Source organism: Malus sylvestris, chromosome 8 (assembly GCF_916048215.2).
Source record: "Malus sylvestris chromosome 8, drMalSylv7.2, whole genome shotgun sequence".
Taxonomy (NCBI): Eukaryota; Viridiplantae; Streptophyta; class Magnoliopsida; order Rosales; family Rosaceae; genus Malus; species Malus sylvestris.
Genome location: NC_062267.1, coordinates 3,931,454 through 3,949,926, shown reverse-complemented (window position 1 = coordinate 3,949,926; position 18,473 = coordinate 3,931,454). Strand labels below are relative to the sequence as shown.

At 35.5% G+C, this 18,473-nt stretch overlaps 3 protein-coding genes across 12 annotated transcripts; 1 reads left to right on the top strand and 2 right to left on the bottom strand.

The window, feature by feature from the left end:
* Positions 1-11,511: 11,511 nt before the first annotated feature.
* On the bottom strand, positions 11,512-12,351 carry LOC126631077 (VQ motif-containing protein 11-like). The gene has a single exon (XM_050301239.1). The coding sequence runs from the start codon at positions 12,232-12,234 to the stop codon at positions 11,689-11,691; it is 546 nt and encodes a 181-aa protein (XP_050157196.1). The 5' UTR covers positions 12,235-12,351; the 3' UTR covers positions 11,512-11,688.
* Positions 12,352-14,844: 2,493 nt separating this feature from the next.
* On the top strand, positions 14,845-16,607 carry LOC126633400 (uncharacterized). 2 transcript variants are annotated; one of them, XM_050303986.1, is made up of 3 exons: positions 14,847-15,148; positions 16,120-16,269; positions 16,394-16,607. In XM_050303986.1, exons 1-3 carry the CDS (start codon positions 14,921-14,923, stop codon positions 16,469-16,471), a joined length of 456 nt encoding a protein of 151 aa, XP_050159943.1. In that variant the 5' UTR covers positions 14,847-14,920; the 3' UTR covers positions 16,472-16,607. The 2 variants fall into 2 exon arrangements, with proteins under 2 accessions (XP_050159942.1, XP_050159943.1); XM_050303985.1 differs by having other exon boundaries at positions 14,845-15,148; positions 16,120-16,607.
* Positions 16,025-18,389, bottom strand: LOC126633401 (uncharacterized). 9 transcript variants are annotated; one of them, XR_007627048.1, is made up of 6 exons: positions 18,076-18,389; positions 17,880-18,005; positions 17,319-17,358; positions 16,903-16,990; positions 16,629-16,728; positions 16,025-16,525 (listed from the first exon to the last, which is right to left on the bottom strand). XR_007627048.1 is itself a non-coding variant. In XM_050303988.1 (5 exons), the coding sequence occupies exons 1-4, from the start codon at positions 18,298-18,300 to the stop codon at positions 16,926-16,928; spliced, it is 456 nt and encodes a 151-aa protein (XP_050159945.1). In that variant the 5' UTR covers positions 18,301-18,389; the 3' UTR covers positions 16,025-16,728; positions 16,903-16,925. The 9 variants fall into 9 exon arrangements, 4 of the variants coding, with proteins under 4 accessions (XP_050159945.1, XP_050159946.1, XP_050159944.1 ...); XR_007627051.1 differs by having other exon boundaries at positions 16,025-16,493; XR_007627052.1 differs by having other exon boundaries at positions 16,025-16,493; positions 16,629-16,720.
* Positions 18,390-18,473: the final 84 nt, after the last annotated feature.

Below are 18,473 nucleotides of genomic sequence, written 5' to 3'. Positions count from 1 at the left end.
TTACCTAGAGCAGATGTTCTTCTTTCTGCACTCAAGTTTGAATCTCTATTTCCGTACTTTATATTTGATTAAAGTATCATATATGTTGACACTTCAAACAAAATCAAACATCTCTCATGTTGGAAAGAGAATAAAAATAAGTAAAAGAGTACAAGGCTTGTGAAATTCTATAGAGGCATCATTAAAGCATATATATGTTTGACAAAAATCATGTTTAACGGATAGACGGCAGACAAGTCTATTCTATGTACCCCAAATTGGTCATGACATCACATAATGCCCTTTGACATGTCAAGAGGCAACAAATTGTGCAGAAAATGGAATTGACATCCTCTCTCGATCTATGTGTCCGGAACTGACAGACGCAGAAATTCAGATCACTCAAATTAAATCATGTGGCCATCATTAGCTCATCTCATTGATTCACTTCACACAAATCAAGCCTTTGAACGGCTCAGGTCTCTCTCTCTTTCTCTATTTTTCTTAAACGGTTTGAATTTCCTGATCTGTCAATTCTGAACATAGACATCCGACAAGGATCTCAACTCCAGAAAATGGAGCATAAATGAATATTTTTAATTTAATAGTGGTTCAATTCTTTCTTGCATTAGCAATGATTTTATGGGGGCAACGGCGTTACCTTTTTCTGCAAGGGATTTAGAATTTTTCTTATCACAAAAAGTGGAAGCAGATGCAAGTCAAGAAGTGCTTATTGCTTATTGCTTTTTGCAGTATATGCTCTGATCTAATCACACTACTTCTCATCCATCCCCATTCCCATATGCTCAAATCCACTAACAAATTTCAAAAGCTTTATTATATCAGAGAATATGTGCAAAGTTGCAAACCCTAACCACTGAGAAAGTGAGATTTCAACTCTCACAATCATGGCTGTTTTTTTTAGCTCATGTGGCAGGGTTTGAGAATTGCTTGACTTTATTTGTCTTAAAGTAAAAGCTTTCCGGTACATGGAGAGATTAGTTCATAGGGCATATGTTAAGAGGATATTTCATGTCCGAGGTATGAAGGTTTTATAACGTTGTTAATCATTTTATTTTCAGTGTGTAGTTTTTGTTTTTTTTTTTTTAGGCCTTTTAGTTTGAGTGGGTGTGATACTTGTATATAAAAATCACGCAACATGAGTGTAATATCTATAACACTACTGCTACATTAGTGTAAGTTCAATATATTGGTATCACGTTTAGTTTTTCGGCCTACTAAAAGAGTTCAATTCTTATATGAGTTCAATATATTGATATCATACTCACTTTTTTCAGCCTTAGTAGGGTGGACTTGTTCTTAGAATCGTAAAGGAAATACATGAGGGAAATGAGGGATATAAGAGTTGATGAGAGATGATGAGACCTGAGGGAGATGTTGAAGAATGTATAAGAAAAGGAATATAAAACTATAAACTAAATTTAAAACTATTCTTTCACTTTCTATAGTTTGATTTCGTTCATATATATATATATATATTTTTTTTTTTAAATTCTTCCCCTCTTTGACCTTTTTTCATCTCTGCATTCTTTCATAAATTATATATATATATATATATATATATATATATATATATATATCTCCAAAAAAAAAAAAAAAAACTAAAAACTGAAAACGTAATGGTTAATAAGCAAACTTAACGTTAAAAGCATAAATGGACCAAGATTTCATAGAGTATATCATACCCTTGATAATTGTCGTATATCTACAAAATTTAAACTTGGGACCTCCTTAAATAGAGACTGAATCCATTTAACCAAATTACCATAGGATATAGATTAATGCAGGTGACGAATTATAAGTTTCTAAATCAGAATTTAGGGATTGAAATCTATCCTCAACAAGCATGCAAGGCTCTGAGGGATTAGACTGATAAGAGATCACACCAGCCTTCCTAGTGTAACACATTACCTAATTAGTTGATTGAGAGATCAACTTTGTACTTAGGCATGCTAATTGAGATGGCTTGCCTTATTTCAAAATAAATTTGGTAAGAAAGCCTTAATCTCAAATTATCAACATGAAGTTTGTGACTAAGTACCTTCATGATAATTTGAAAGTTTGAGATTAATTAGATTTTATACTTCTAGTTCATTATGCACTTCAACTAAGAATGCTATACAGTGCAACTCGACTAAATTAGATATTTTCCAAAGAAGATGTCAAAATGTCCAAATCATCACTACTAGTAAAAAAAGACAACAACAATGTTTTTCAATCGAAAAGCCAAATCTAATGTGGCATGACATGAATCAACAACCCTCACCCTTGCTGCCAAAATTGACGATCGCTTCAATTTTTTTTTAAATTGATTATTAAATGCATTTGATTAATTTGATTATTATTTTTTGTTTTAAAACATTTATTATTATAGTTTAATGTAATAAAATAATAGTTTAATTTTACATATCAGGTGGAAATTTTTTTTGAAGGATGTCAAAGTGCCACATATGATGTCAAATTTAAAATTTGACTTCTTTTTTGAAGATGTCAAATTTTATAAATTATTAGTTTTTGTGGTTTTAAAAAGTTTAGGGGAAGATTGGTTACTCTTACCACCAGTGCCAACACATACTAACCCACAACCTCTAGCCAAAAGAACTCACACGTGGCACTTAACTGCCAACTGGCACCAGTATGGATTTACGTTTGAATTTATAGATCGTGCACTAATGAGGACTGTTGGCGGGAGGACTCAAACTTTTGTGGAGTGACACATAAAGCAGGGACCTTACGAACTAAGCCAACCCTTGTTGGCTAAATTATTAGTTTCTATAGAAGAATAACCAAGGACAAATCACTTTGGATGATCCAAGTTCCACAATATTATGCTTCCCCAATGATCAAAGTGGCAACAAGTTTGGTAAGAAATGACATAATTGTGTTTAGGCTTAAGGAAAAATGAAAAGAAAGTTTACTCTGTTCAAATTGATGTATAAGCATAGGGTTCAATGTTCATGGCAACTCTCCCCCTCTTATCATTTAGCAACCAATGGTAAATTGAGAGAGCAACCGGTAGCAATTGAAAGGTACCAAATTAATCCTTGATTTCCATCTTTGCTGGATTAAAAAGCTTTAACTTTTAGACATGAAGGGATAAGTGTGATATTGACAATCTAACGTTGCTCATATCTCCATCCCACACACATGACTTACTACACTCACTCTTGTCTATTTTCAACCCCATATCCAAATTATTAATCTTAGAGTTAGTTTGGAAGTGTTTTTAAGATAACTAAAAATGCTTTTAGAGAAATGTTTTTGGGTTCCAAAAGTACTTGAGGTGCTTCTTGCAATAAGCATCAGTTATATGCTTCTTGCATAAAACACTTTAAGTGTTTTTTTCAAGATTCACTTGCATTTTTGCTAAAGATTGGTATTAAACACATTTTCACCAAAAAAGCTTCCTAATGAGCCCTTAGTTTTTTTTTAATTTTTTTTATTTACACTAATAACATGTATACTTACTTGAAACGCATTTTGGATTTATTTATTTATTTTTTTGCGGTGATTAACACATAGACACTCCAAAAATCTCATTTGACACTCAAAACTTTCTATAATTAGAAAGAAAAATACACTTGTGGAAGTGTAGTTCTAATATTTGAAAAATCATGAAGTAAATTGATTAGGAGATCCAGTAGTTGATGTCCTTTCATGTTCTTCACTTCACCAATTAACATAATTCCTCTCGTTTCAAGTTTCAAATAAGTAATTATGTTATGCATACGTGTTCCATTAACTAGTTCCAATGCAGCTTAGTTATAGTAGCATAAGAAAATGTAATTCCATTTTTTAATCGGGTAATGCTAAGGAGATCCTTTATTTAAATTATATATTTTGTAAATTATATTACGTGGTTGTTAATTATTGGATTATCACTTAAGTGTTGGTTAACATGTTATTTTTTATTGGTGACACATCAAATGATTTGCAAATTTGGTCTGTTTACGCTTAAAACTGATGAGGCTAACAAAGGTTGAATGGGTCAAGTGTTTGTCCTTGATGGACATGGACTTTGCAAACAAATGATAATAGACACACGATTTAAGTGGTTTACACCTCAAAACTGACCACATCTACTGAGTTTCTGATATAAATTGAGAACAAGGTTACAAGGAACAGTCGGCTAGAATAGTACAATTTCTCTCTCAAATCGTCCAACCCCTTCTAAAGGGTTATCGTTTTCGACTACAAGAAAACATGGAATAGGTGACCAAATTTTATGTGGCGCCCAAAAATTCATCACATGTTTTTTCTATATGTGACGAATTGTTCAGAGCGTCACGCATGACTAGTTTTTTAGGTATGAAATTTGAGAACACTTAGGTCACGATAAATACATCACATATTCTAGAATGGAGTGACGAAAATCATAAGTGTCGCTTAAAATTATTTTATATCTTTTAAGATGAAATAGTGGTGACACAAATTTTTTGAAGTCCTTACTAAAATCTATGGCGGGGAACAATGGCGCCCTAACGAAGTATGATATGTGGGGAATTGCAAAAGGGTCACATAGTGTATTGTCGGTGACGAAAGTGATTCATCACTCTTCCAACAGTTAAAAAAAAAAAAACATAGTAAAGTATTAAACAAATTTGAGAAAGCCCATCTAAATTCTAAACCGTTCTCTTTCACTTTCACTTTCTTTGTCTCTCAAACTTCTCGAGTCTTTCATCGTTGTGACCCAAGCCAACCGACGCATCTCCTAATCTTCTTCTCTCTCTACCGCGACATTACCAGGATCTTCAAAGTCAAACGCTCAAACCCTCTCTCATTTATTCGTTGTCTATCACACTCCACAACCAAAAACCCTAGAGACCAATTCAACCAACAAGCCAAATCCATACCCTGTCGCGTCTCAACCTTCTTGCAGTTTCTTGCGCCACCACCGAAAACCCAAGAACCATAGAAACCCTTTCCACCAACTACATAAAATTTCTCCACGCCTACGAGACTCCTATGTGGCCAAATGGTTAACGAATTCAATTTTTATCATTCTTTTTAACTTAGGGTTTTGGATTTGCAGGTAATTGCCACCAAATTGAGCACGCTAGCAGCCCTCGACCTCTTCATCCATCTTTCAAGGACTCTAATTGGGTAAAATTTGGTTTTAATTTTTAGATTTATATATAAATAATATAATATCCCTGGCTTTTTCTATTTGTTTTTGGAACTTGCATAATCGTTGGGGATTATTCAAATGATTTATTTGCACATATGGAGGCTTTAATAAGTTGTTTTATTTGGTCTTTCTATTTCAGTTTTTTGTTTGTTATGAACTTGCAGGTTGATATTTTTTTCTGGGCTTATTGGTTTTACATGGTGATTGAAGGTAAAAATTTTTGAGTTGGTGATACGATTTATTGAAAAGGAAAGTTGTTTGATTTGTCTTTGAATTGCACAGAAATTTGAACCATAATTCTTTTAAGTGCTCTGCATTTGAAAAAGATTGAAAATGGTCTCTTGGGCAAGCAGAATGATTTCCCCCATCATAGATGATTTTCTTTCTTCTAATTATTAGTGGCAATGTCTTTTCTGTTTATTGGTGTTATTATTTGGAGTCTTAGAAAACCATGAAAAACTATGTAAAGAAGGATTTAAGAAACACATATATTTCTCCTATATTTTCAGCTGCTCAGTTCTGTTTAAGCATTGGCTTTTACTTCCTTTTAAGTTAGATACAAAATAGTTGAAAGCTTATGTCATAGTTTGATTATTATGACTTTGCATTGATCTTTAAGTAATTCTTCCAACTAGTGACCATATGACTTGCTCAAAATTCATCCAATGTGTTTTTTCTATTCTTCTATTGGCTAGAAGCCATTACCTCAGGTGAATATATCAATTGGGTTGTTTAGTAAGAGCACAGCCATCTTTGTAATACCAAAGTTGGTTTCATTTTTGTTGTATGAGATCCAGTGCAGAGTAAAATTTTAATTATTGAAAACTTAATTTGCATGCGAAAATGGAAGACTGATTTAGATCTTCTTTATGCCTCTTTTGCCTATTTTTTGTATTAAGCACACTAATGTTTTTGTTTCCAAAGTAATTTGTTGTTGTGATTGTGGTGTTTGCAAGTTGGTCATGGTTTTTGATAAGGGTAGTTCTCTTGCTTGTGTTTTTAAACCAAGATGTTGTCAGTATAGGTTTTATACTCTACAAGTTTTTGGGTTGTTTCTGCTTTCAATATTTTCATCTTAATCTCACTTTATCCACATACTTGGTAACTTGTGATAGCCACAACTTCCATAACTCACCTTTTGAAGGATATTGAATTTGGAAAACTAATATGTTATTCACGTTTATTAGACGATATATGGTGACTGATGCTGTATAGGACTGATGCTGATCTGGGGTGACTGATGCTGCATATCAGTCCTATGCAGCATCAGTCACCCCAGATCAGCATCAGTCATATGCAGGATCAATATGCAAGGTATGCAACATCAATCATATGCAAGGAAGGCTCGCAAGGTAATGAAATTAAAGTACATATAAAACTCATTGTGTAATTTAGATAGGCTCGTCTGTTATGTTTCGTTCTTCTTACTGTTAATTATTCCTTCAATTCTTATTTTCTTCTCTTTTGTTATTCAAATTCTCAATGCACCTGCTATTCTCTAGACACCAATGTTTATTTTCTTCTCTTTTATTATGTAAGGATAAGATGAAGAAAAAGAAGGATGGAGTTTAAGGAGAAAGTATTCAAGAAGCACTTGAGGTAGTGATGGTGATCTTTCAAATGACAATGATACCTGTACTGAACTAAAGACCATGACATGGCCGATGACTTATATTATGTATTTTGTTGTTAGTTTCAAATATGCACACGGTATACCTGTTTTGTTACCGACTCAATGACTTAGAATCTTGTTAGCATCTCAATATGTTTATAGGTGTTAGGATGCTTATGTTAGCTTTTGAGACACTTGGTGTATGCATTGGATGTAATCTAACTTATTGATCAATGAAATGTGATTAACTAAAGTATTGCCTCATATTTGTTATGAATTCTAATTCTAGATGACGAAGCAAGGAATATGTGGTAATTGGTTTGTCACGAATTGTTCCTAATAGGTTTATGATTTTGACACATGCACTACTACAATATATGCTATCATCGTCGGAGCAAAAACCGACGAGAAATTCGATTTCTATCTAAAATTTGGCAAAAATCCAACATAAAACAATGTAATGTCGCATTTTCAAAGCGACACTATTGTTAGCGTCACGAAAGGGCTTTAGCGTCAGTTTCTTGGCTTAAACCGCCACTAAACAGTGTCGCTTTAAAGTGACACTAAAATTCACGTCGGTTTAAAGCGACGTATACGTACACGTTACGTCGCTTTAAACCGACGTTCATTAGCAATTTAATTGTAAAATATCCATCCTACTGTCGCTTTTAAACGACACCGAAATAAAATTAAATCAATTTAATATCCCATAAACCGACGTCAAATAACAATTAAATAAATAAAATATGCAAACTAATAACGGTCTTAATCGACACCACCTTTGTTAATAATAATTAAAAAAACCGACAAACTGCATTCGTCTTCAATTAATTGTAACAAATTTTTTTTATATAATTATAATAATAAATTCCAAGGCCAAAATAAACATTAATGAAAATAATTAACAAGAAAAATAGTGCCAAAATACACAAATATTGTACATCTAACGTTCCACTTAATATACAAAAATGCATCTGTCATAACAACTACTAAATCCGACATTACAAACATAACATAAAAAAAACAAAAAAGATAGAACGATTAAAGTGTCATATTTAGCCGACAAGAAAGCGAACCAAATAAACTACTAAACCGAATTTGTGCCTGAATGTGGCACAGATCCTTCTCGTCCTTGAGGTCCTATATCTGATGCCAACATCATCAACAAGTCCACATCAGATCCAACACCCGCAAGCATTTCAGCAAACCCCCCAGCTGGAAATTCAGGACAAGGAGCAGCCATCTCGGGTCAATATACTGGCACTTGATAGGGAGGCTGCTGCATGTAAGGCATGGGAGGCTGCTGCATGTATGGCATAGGCAACTGTTGCATGTATGTCGTGGACTGCATAGGCATCAGATACATAGGATACGGAGGTTGCTGATTATGGCCAGCATACGGATATGCAGGGTGTGGTTGACTTTGACCCGACTGTTAAGGAAGAGGAGGCTGACTCTGGCCTGACTGTTGGGTTCCCGGGCTATACGGTGGTTATGGTTATGGTTGTGGCTGAAATCTTTGGAAAAGCCACGCAAACATCTGACTTTGCTTGTTCTATAGGTCCGAAATCCGTTTATTGTTATTTTCGTCCCTCAATTTCAACTCATTATTTTGAGTCATCAACAATGCCATTGCATTGTTAGATGACCTCTTGGAGGAAATTGATGTAGAAGATGAAGAAGACGCATAGGACACCATATCAAGAGTCACCCCCATGACCGTATCCTCTGACATTATAGTAGAAATTTATCTAACTACGTAAATTACAATTTTTAAATAAATAAACTTGTGTATTATACAATTTAAAAATTAAAGAATTTAGTGATAGAAACCTGAATTATAGAAGAATTCTGTCGTCGATCAATTCTTTATGTACTCAACTAGCTCAAATAAATTCCCTACAAAAATAAATTGTATCTAAAAATTAAACATAAGAGGAGAAAATAAAAATATTACAAGTAAGAAAAACTTACCGTTGTGAAGAATGAACTTGCAAGAACTCGGGAAGGTGAAAGAGAAGAAGAAATAATAATGGTGAAAGAGAGAACTAGAAGGCTTTGTAAATCTTGAGAATGAGATAAATGCAAGAGAAGAAGAAGAAAACACGGGGAGGGTATATAAAGACCATCATTCTGTCGCTTATAACCGACACCGGGTTTCAAAATATTTTAAAAAATAAAATATATGTCGCTCAAAATCGACGCAGGATTTAAAATATATAAAAACAACAATTATTGTCGCTTCTATATGCGACACCCATACTTTATGTCGCTTAAAAGCGACATTGTTTTATTTAAAGCGACGCCGGTATTTAAAATTATTAAAATGTTATAAGCGACATTAAATGTTTACGTCGGTTTAAAAGTGAAGCAGGCTTTGTAAATCCGACGTTATATTTAGTGGGTGTCGCAACTCTCTTGTGCGCCACTATATTATATTAAACCGACGCAACAACTGACACTATAAGGCCCTTTTGTAGTAGTGATGTGACACAAATTGCGCCACATGTCAAAGGAATATGTGACGCTTTCAGTCTCACTTATCCTCAGCCATAGCATTCTAGGATCAAATTGGGTGATGATAAATTCCTCACTTATACATTTGTTATGTAACGAACTTATAGGTCACTGACTTTTGTATTTTGTGACGCTTATTTTGTCATAGTTAAAGTTATTAAGTGACGAATTTGGCATCACAAATACTAAAAATATGTGGCGAATGTAAAATTCGTCACATGGACTATGGGTGACGCTGTATAGGTGACGAACACAATGACGCTGGATTTTCGTCACATATAATCAAATGTGATGATTTTTCATGTTTGTCGCCACCTAAGCCATATTTTCTTGTAGTGTTCCTTATATAGGCCATTTTTTGAGTCTTCAATCCTTTTGCTTGAACCTATCACTTCCTTTGCATTTAATGCATTGAAATGCACATATTAGACCTGCTAACTGTCTCTTATCTCTTTGGCCGACACATGGCAATGAGGCAACATTCGCGGAAGTACACTTGTGTTCTTTCTTGGGATGATGCTGATAAGCGCCTTGCTCAGCCTTGGGGTTCGTGGGAGTTCGTACCTGAGCACCCTACTTGTTAGCCTTTACGTCCATTCGTAAGCCTTTGTTACCTCGTATAGCCGCCACATGGTTTAGAGTTGATGGCTGAGTAGGCCTGCCCCTTCTGCTCCTAGGACCCAATTTCTAAAAGTTGTCAGAAGCCACCTTACCATCTAGTGCTCGAAAAGCACTTTACGGAGAAGTGTTCGGCTTGATTGCTAACAAGACACTCAGAGGCAATGGGTTCCTTGAAGTGCTTGGCTTCACATTTTCATGCTCATTGGGCCTTGACTTTCCTTTGGATTTGTGTTCCTTTAGGCCTATCGAGGTCAAAAGGACCCTATGTTAATATGGTCTAAAAAGTTGATCTACCTTACATTACTTTTGCTAATCATATGAGGATTTATAGAAAGTTAGACAGGTTTATTATGAATTCATTGACAATTGAGCAAAAGAAACGACCTAATTTCATGAGAAAAGAAAGAGGACAATGATTCATTGACCACTTGGTTTATGATTTGTGAGAGAGAATCTAATCATCAACAAGAAAGTTCTCTTAGAAAAATGCATGTGAAAGGAAACAGAAACTGTCAAAAACCCAATCAAAATGGCAAAAACGTACAAGCATGAAAGATTATGTGAGACAGAGAAATAGGTAAGAAGAAGCACTGAGCAGACAAGAGTGTGAAATCTCCCAATCATTTTAGACCTTGACAAAATTCAATATCAATATCACTACTACATATTCTAGTCTAATACCGCGTTTAATTTGACAAAAACCTCCGAAAAGTTGTAGATTAAACGTGTAAATTGTAGTTGATATAAACTTAGATAAGTTGGTTAGAGCAATAGTTTTTACTCTGAACTTAAGTTCGAATTTTTTTTCTCAATATTTTAAATGAATTTAATGTAGAATCTCGTGTGTGTGTATATATAGATCAATTATTCTTATAGTTTAATATGCTTGTGTTAAAAACTGTCACGAAATTCTGTTTTGCTCCACGATTTAAGTAATAATTATGTGCCTTTCTTGAGCATTTTTTTCAACTCAACTTTCATTTACTTCTACTTTTTTATTGGTCAATTTACTTCTACTTTTCATAAAACGAAATTCTAGCAAAATTAAAGCAACCAGAAACAATGATTGAGCGGTGTTGGTCTTAATCGCGGTCCATAAGTACACCAAAAGAGACGTGTTCATGTGAACTGAAGAAACCATGCATTGGTCGGTTTCATACCGTAAATCTACCAAACTAGCCCCCGGCGGGAAATGATCACCACCGTTGAGTATCCCGTTCCCAGGCATCGGACGGCCATGACTACTAAAGCTCGAAGTTTTGCTTAGTTAAGTGGCAATGATTAGGGTTGGATTTCGTTTTTATAAAATATTATAAAAATAAAATTCGTTTTTATAAACTATTATAAAAATAAAATGGGTCTGCATCATTGCAATTTTTTTACAGATTATGTGATTGATCAGTTTATAATATTTACCGAGTAGCATATTTCGTTGCACCGGTCTTGTAGTAGATTAGTAACGAGTGAAAAAATAAAGTAGAATCAAAGAACAAAAATTAACATGTGTGGGAAAAAAAATGACTAACATAAATTATTTCCTAATAATAACTGATGACTTAGTAAATAAAATCGATATATAATTTGTCATAATTTCAGTTGATAGTCACAGCTCGTCTATATATTAAACAAAAAATGATTCAAAGCCAAAAACTTCATTCAACCTCGCATGCACGACGAACAGAAAAGTCTCACACACATATATGATAATATATTGGTATTTACAAAATTCCCAAAAAATCAAGCGGCGGAAGGAAATACATATATATTTTGGTCAACAGAATTTTGATATGTAAGCTTAATTATTTAATATTTAGGGTGACTGCAGAGACTTGTGATCACTATTACTGGGTGAACTCAGCGGAAACAGGGGTAGCAACTCCGGCGGCTCGGCCCCTCTGGGAGTACTGAGCGGCGAAGGGTGCAAATAAAACCCCTTCTCCGCAATTGCCTTCTCCTCCTCGGCCACCGCTGCTGGAGACGACGGCGACTCGGAACCAGAACTCGGGAATGAAAAAGACTCGAACCCGAGTGGGGTGACGGGACTCGGAAACGGCTGAGAGCCGTGTAGGGTTGCGAGACTAAGCTTAATCTCGAGTTTTCTCATGGTGTGTCTTCGCTCTTGCAGCTTGAACGGTGACCGGCGAGGGCCGGTGGGGTCACCGGGACTTGTGGGTGCTTTAGGGTAGTGCCTTGCTGGGTGTGTGATGGGGAGTTTTTCCGAGTCCCCGGATAAGCCTGTCAGCTTCTGGACGAGGTCTCTGAAGTTGTTTGTGTCTGCCTGAACAAAGGTCGTGGGTGGCGATGTTGGCGAGCAGAGGTTGCTGTTGCTTTGTTGTGAGTGATGATGTCTTTCCATTTTTAGAGAGAGAGAGAGAGAGAGAGAGAGAGAGAGAGAGAGAGATTAGTAAAGATAAGTAATGTAATTCATGGGCTTTGCTTTGTTGGGAGTTTGGGAGAGAGGGGAGCGTGTGTGATATGGATGGAGAGAGTAGGGTTTAAAAGAGTAGGATCTTTATAATGGTGACTTTGGGTTTGGGGTGTAGGGGACTTTTCATACTACTATTGGCCTATTGGGTGAATGTCGTTAATTATGGGGATAGTTTAACCATTTCATACATATTATTTTATATTATAATTTTCGCACTCTTTTCTCATTTACTATTCAATCCAAATACGAAAAATTGGCAAGCGGCTTTTACTACAGTGGTGGAAATGAGTCAAGTTTTTACATGACGGCGTGGGTTCAAACTCCTTCGATGACTAATCTAACATTTAATCTAACAAAATCTATCATTTGACAAAAAGAAAAAAGAAAAAAAAACGAAAAACCGAAAAAATATTGCGGAGAAAAAAGATGTGCAAAAGCGACTTCCTATAAAAAAAATTGTGAAAACCCTAGACCTTGTTATTTGTACTATCTTTTTACCTCTCACATTTGTTTGAATGATAATGCATCGGATCGGATCATCATTTGAAGGAAAAACTTGTCTGCAACGTGTTCTAAACCCTCTAATTCTTACCTCAAGCATAATGTACTGTGTGAGACCAAGGAGCTAGGAACGAAAAAAAGGATAATGTTGGGAAGATTAAATTTTTAAATCAAATTTGCAAACTAAATGATGTGTCATCAATAGAAAATAAGCACATTAATCAACACTTAAGTAATAATCAAATCATCAACATCTACATCATTTGGTTTACAAAGATTTAGTTTAGAAATTTGATCTCCCTAATATTACCATAAAGAAAAAGTAAATTGACTTGGTGCTTTTTGCAATATTGACACAGGATTCATTGGCTGAGTCATGGGTGTTGTGAAACTTTAGGTTACTAAATTATGAGTTTTGCCTGGATTGCCTTATGTTCGGACCGCTGGTTTGGAATATTCAATCAAACACGCATACGCACAAAATAAAGGAAATAAATAAAAGGGAGGTTGGAGCCAAGGAGGAAAGTAGACACAGTAGGTTAGACTTATCTCTTGCTATGACAATGAAACTACATTGATGTCAAAGTCTTGAAAATTGCTTACCACCATTTGCATCCTAAATATCAATTAGCTTTACAAAGGATGTGGTCTTTGTAATTTCAGTAGGTGGGATGACTTGTTTTACACAACTTTTGACGCATGTTTATGTTGAGCCTACTTTGTAAAATATTTTAATTATTTGAATCGTCTATATTTTAGAACATCATTCATACATCATCCTTGTAAAATTAGACAAATCCAAAACCATAAAAACATTCATTACTAGTGAAGAAATGGACGAATACGGCTCTACAAGGAAACCATCAACCCTTACTAATCCAACAGTTGTATGGTTTCAGATTTGGTGATTTTTGGTAGACATAATTTTTTAGAAAATACCTAAAAGATAGACCGTTCTGATAGTTGAAATACATTACAAAACGGGTCCAACAAAAGACGTGCATTAAAAATTGTGTAGACAAATGGTGTCACATATCCATCCATATATATATACACACATAGCATTTAAGGACTTTTAGCATATCCTCTTACACAGGATGCACATTATAAGCATTTTCTTGGTACTTCTCCATCTTAATCTTCAATGTCAATGACATCACAAAGAGAGATAGATACCAATATGTGTCGTCTAAAGTTTTAAATTAGGCCAACAACACAATTCGTAAGGTTTGATTCCAAATTATATTGATAATTTTGTTTGATTAGACAAGGGAACGCGAATCATATTCCTTCTCAACGTACGCATGAAATAGTTCCCAAAAAACGGCACAGAAAATAAGTAAAACATATTATTGTGTTTGCAGATACACACATAATTAATTTGTTTTGTTTATTGGCTAGTATTAGGCAACAACTTTGAAGCCACAAGAAAAAAAATGGAAAAATATAATCCAAGTTTAAATATTTATTCAAGAAAACCCTCATTCCTTTCATACAAGTGTTATTGATCCTTTCATACAAATGATATTCGACGCAATAGCAAACGCTCTTAATCACTTTGTAATTAGATAATTAATATAATTACTATCAGAAAGAAGAAGATTGAGATTAATAAAGAAACTATTGATATAACAATTGAAAAGATAACATGTTAATGAGTTAAGATTATGACAGTTTCACAGTACAATTATCTCCGATATAAACAATAAAAACACATTAATTAATATATCGATAATATTTGATCCTGAAAACAAATAATCGCAGCACGATTTGAAAAAAGAAAAAAAAATATACATGAGACTGACTACGATACATATATTTGTTGAATATATATTGTTAAATAATTTATATATTAAGTAAATACATGTGCCGTAATCGAATCAAGCTCGAAATCGTAAATTTGATTACGACCCATTTTAAATCCGGGTTCAAAGTCCACAGACCAATTCAAGAAAGTGGGCTGGACACCTTGTTTTCATCAAAAAAAGGAGGGAAAATTTTGGTTGGTTTTGGTCCACAAGAAAACGATTAAAAACACCTCCACGTAAACAAAAACAAAATCAAAATTCTCTCTCTCTAGATTCCCGAACTTTTGAAGAAGAAGACGTGTAAAATGGCGAGCTCTGTGTCCTGCAGGCCGTCGATTGTGGCCAGACCGATTCCAAACGACGGTTTTCTATCGTCATCGGGAGCTCTAAATCGTGCCGGGGCTGTTGTACTTTACGGTACAAGCACGAGGGCCCTCCGAAGGGTTTGCGGCGTGCGAGCTTCAGCTGTGGATTCGTATGAAGGTTCGTCTAATTTCGCTAATCGCATGGAAAAAGCATGGTTAATCTCTAAGGTAATTCTTATTAACCGAGTTAATCTCTATGGTACTTCGAATCTGATTGATTGTCTTTGGTTTTTGTTTAGAATATGATATTTTATGGTCTCACCCAAAACCCTAACGGAGTGAAAATTTTGGATTGAATCTTGATGAAATGTAGGTTATGCACTTTTTCATTTGTTTTATAGTTCAATTCTCGTTTGATTTACTCAATTCAACGACTAGGAAAAAAGAGAGAAAAAAAACGAGTGCGGAGATCATTTAAGTTGAATTTTAGCTGTTTTTGGTGCAATGGATGGATAATCTATGGGTAGAATTTGGTTTAGTTTACGAGAAGGTACTGTCGCAAATTATAACCGAAATACTTGTTGCCTGCATGGGACTGTATGGAAAGATGGATGTTTATCTGGTAGGCCTAAGTGGATTATTAGTTCTCGTGGTCATAAAGTAGTCGAAAGATAATTCCTATGGTAAAAACATTTGTATACCTTTGTGGAGAAGTCCGTTAAGATTTAGATCCAAAATTAAAAGTTCCATCAACTCTCCGTTAATTGTTACCACGTGACCTATCCAGTTAATTGTTATCACATGAGGCTAACTTCATCTTTTTAGCCTTACATGTAAGACTCATGCGCTAAAAATTAACAACAAATTGATGGAACTTTCAATTTTCAGCTTAAATTCTAGCAGACTTCACCACGAGTTTAAATCATAATTGGCTATCTTCCAACTACCTATTTTCAGCTTAAATGCTAGCAAACTTCACCAATCCTAATTGGCCATCTTTCGATTACCTTATCACCACAGGTGACAGGAGTACTAATCCAATTAGAGGTATTATGTGGTTAATGAATTTTGAAGATTGCACTGTGAAGGGTTGACGCGCGCAGATTAGAGTTCGACATCCTTGGAACATTCAAAGTCACCCACACAATGTCAAATCCATTGATTGTTGTCTAAATCTTCGATGTTTTCGCTACTTGCAGCAACCAAGGCCTATTGCTTGTTCTTCTTGCAACTCAAATGGTCATATCGAATGCAAATGGTGTGCCGGAACAGGCTTCTTTATTCTCGGCGATAACATGCTCTGCCAGGTCTCTTCGAAAAGTACAAGTTGTGTTATTTGTACCGGTAAGGTGAGTAAAATCTTCACGGAGCCTGTTGGTGATTCTTGCTATCGTCTTCAATTTCCGATCTGCATTTGCATTTTCTGCTATAAATAGTGTATAACAAAAACCCGGCTATCTCGTGTTTCTCCAGGGATCAATGCGATGTTCCGACTGTAAAGGAACAGGCTTTCGTGCCAAGTGGTTAGGACAGCCTCCTGTTTCCAAGTAGCAGCTTTGCTTGAAAGAGATCCCTGCTCTTGGAAAGCTTCAACCGTCAAAGCCGCTATACAAATTGTAGTAACATCTTATTCATGTTGTAACAATTCTTCTTCATTCAAGTTATGAAAGTTACATATTCTTTTAAACATCACCCTTTACCAGTTTACCTTGTTCATCTTAGTTTCCAGAATGTAAAATTGTCATTGCCTCCATCAGTTGCACGAAGTTTTGCATGTCCTCATCGATTCTGTGTATAATACTGATCACCTACGCAACATCAGGTATTAACGCAAAATCTTCTCATGTACAAGAGAACACATCCGGAACAGATTGATTTCGAGATGGTATTTTCAAAAGAAATGAAAACACGTTCTTTTCTATACTTCCAATAAAATGTATGTTCAATGCAAATGTAATCGGATATAGACATGAACAAATAACCTCATGGAAGAAGAGCAGTTGCCTTAGACTATAGCCGAAAAGAGAAACTGGTTGATATCCTCTGAATCAGAATCCCGGTTCTCATCCCCTGCACCAACAACGCTTTATCAAGATCCGTTCTAAAACTCTATACAACTCTATATCAACTAAAGGCATTCATTTCTCGAGTTTTTGCATCTCTCCAAAAACAATGTTTCACTGCAAGAGCTAGGCAACTACCAACATTGACAAATCCATAGTTAATGAAAAAGTTGAACACGCTGTGGAGAATTCCTTCTGTTCCTTATTCTACAGAAACAAATAGGACCAATTTTGATACCCCGTCCCTAATTACTGACTAAGTACTGATATTTACACCCAGCGGCATCATCAATTTCCTCCCACCAGTAATTACAGCGTTAATAGTAAGAGGTTACCCGTTTTTGATCTGACTTGAACCGTCCACTCATCAATGACCTGCATAAGAGATCAATATGGTCATAAATTTATGTTTTAAGTATGAGACCAAAAAAATGTAAGAAAGGTGAAGTGACTGGATCCTGAATATAGCAAGGCATAGTTCCGCTACAAAGCTACCTGCAGAATATCTTTGCACGGGCATATAATTAGAAACATTGCCGAGCCATAGATTTTAATGTTGGTTGCTTGCTGGAAAATGGTGCAGACACTCAAAACACCATCTGGAAAACTAGACAACCGTTCACGTAGGTATTTCCAACAACAGCAAACAACACAAATACGTAATCACAGATTACAACAATCCACAATTCTATTACCATTGCAAAGGGAAAAAAACCGTATCCTCAGCTTCGATTTCTTGGAAATTAAACACAGCATTCACCAGCATTCCGGCATAGAAATCACGTAAAGTGTAATGACCGATTCACGAAATTTCGATCCACTCTAACTATCAATCTATATGTGCTAGCTCCAATATTTTCATTTATGAAAATGAAATGTACCCAAAAGAAATTAACCTGGTTGAAGTTAGCAAAAGCAGAATCATCCGAATCAGCGTCGGCGAAAACTCCCATCGATGCCTCCATCCGCTGCAATTGGTTTCTGTTCCCAACCAGAGTCGTCCTAGCCTTATCAATCAAATCCTTCAAAACCCAAAAATCAAAATTAAAAACTAAATTTTCCCAATTTTATCTAAAGAAATTTGAAAATTACCTGTTTGGCGGAAAGAAGTTCGCGGCACTGATCTTCCAAAGTCGACAATTCTTCTTGAATCTTCTTTATCCTCGAAACCAGCTTCATCGGGTTCGCATTATCCGGGTAGATTTGCTGGAACTCCCTCTCGAGCCGGTGCTGAACCACCGTCAGATCGTGGTTCGCCTTCGTCAGCAGCTTCACCAAGCCGTCCGTCGCTTCGTGATGCTCGCTTACGTGTCCCATTTTCTCAGAGCTTCACTGTCTCTCTCCTAGGGTTTTCTGCTCACTGTGCAGTAATGGGAAACCAGTTTACCCGCGCCAACCGACTCTGAACTTGCTTCGCGGGTTTGAATTTTAATTTCTCGGAGAAAAGGGCCCAATTTCACCTCATTATGGCCCATGACAAAATAACTGTA

Bases quoted from the DNA above. Each gene is read 5' to 3' on its own strand.
- LOC126631077 (XM_050301239.1), bottom strand. From the start codon at position 12,234: ATGGAAAGACATCATCACTCACAACAAAGCAACAGCAACCTCTGCTCG.
- LOC126633400 (XM_050303985.1), top strand. From the start codon at position 14,921: ATGGCGAGCTCTGTGTCCTGCAGGCCGTCGATTGTGGCCAGACCGATT. The intron at 15,149-16,119 runs GTAATTCTTATT...CGCTACTTGCAG, and splicing joins AAGCATGGTTAATCTCTAAG to CAACCAAGGCCTATTGCTTG.
- LOC126633401 (XM_050303987.1), bottom strand. From the start codon at position 18,300: ATGGGACACGTAAGCGAGCATCACGAAGCGACGGACGGCTTGGTGAAG. The intron at 17,359-17,879 runs GTTAATTTCTTT...TCTCTTATGCAG, and splicing joins CTTTTGCTAACTTCAACCAG to GTCATTGATGAGTGGACGGT. The intron at 16,991-17,318 runs GTAACCTCTTAC...TTGTTGGTGCAG, and splicing joins TCAAGTCAGATCAAAAACGG to GGGATGAGAACCGGGATTCT.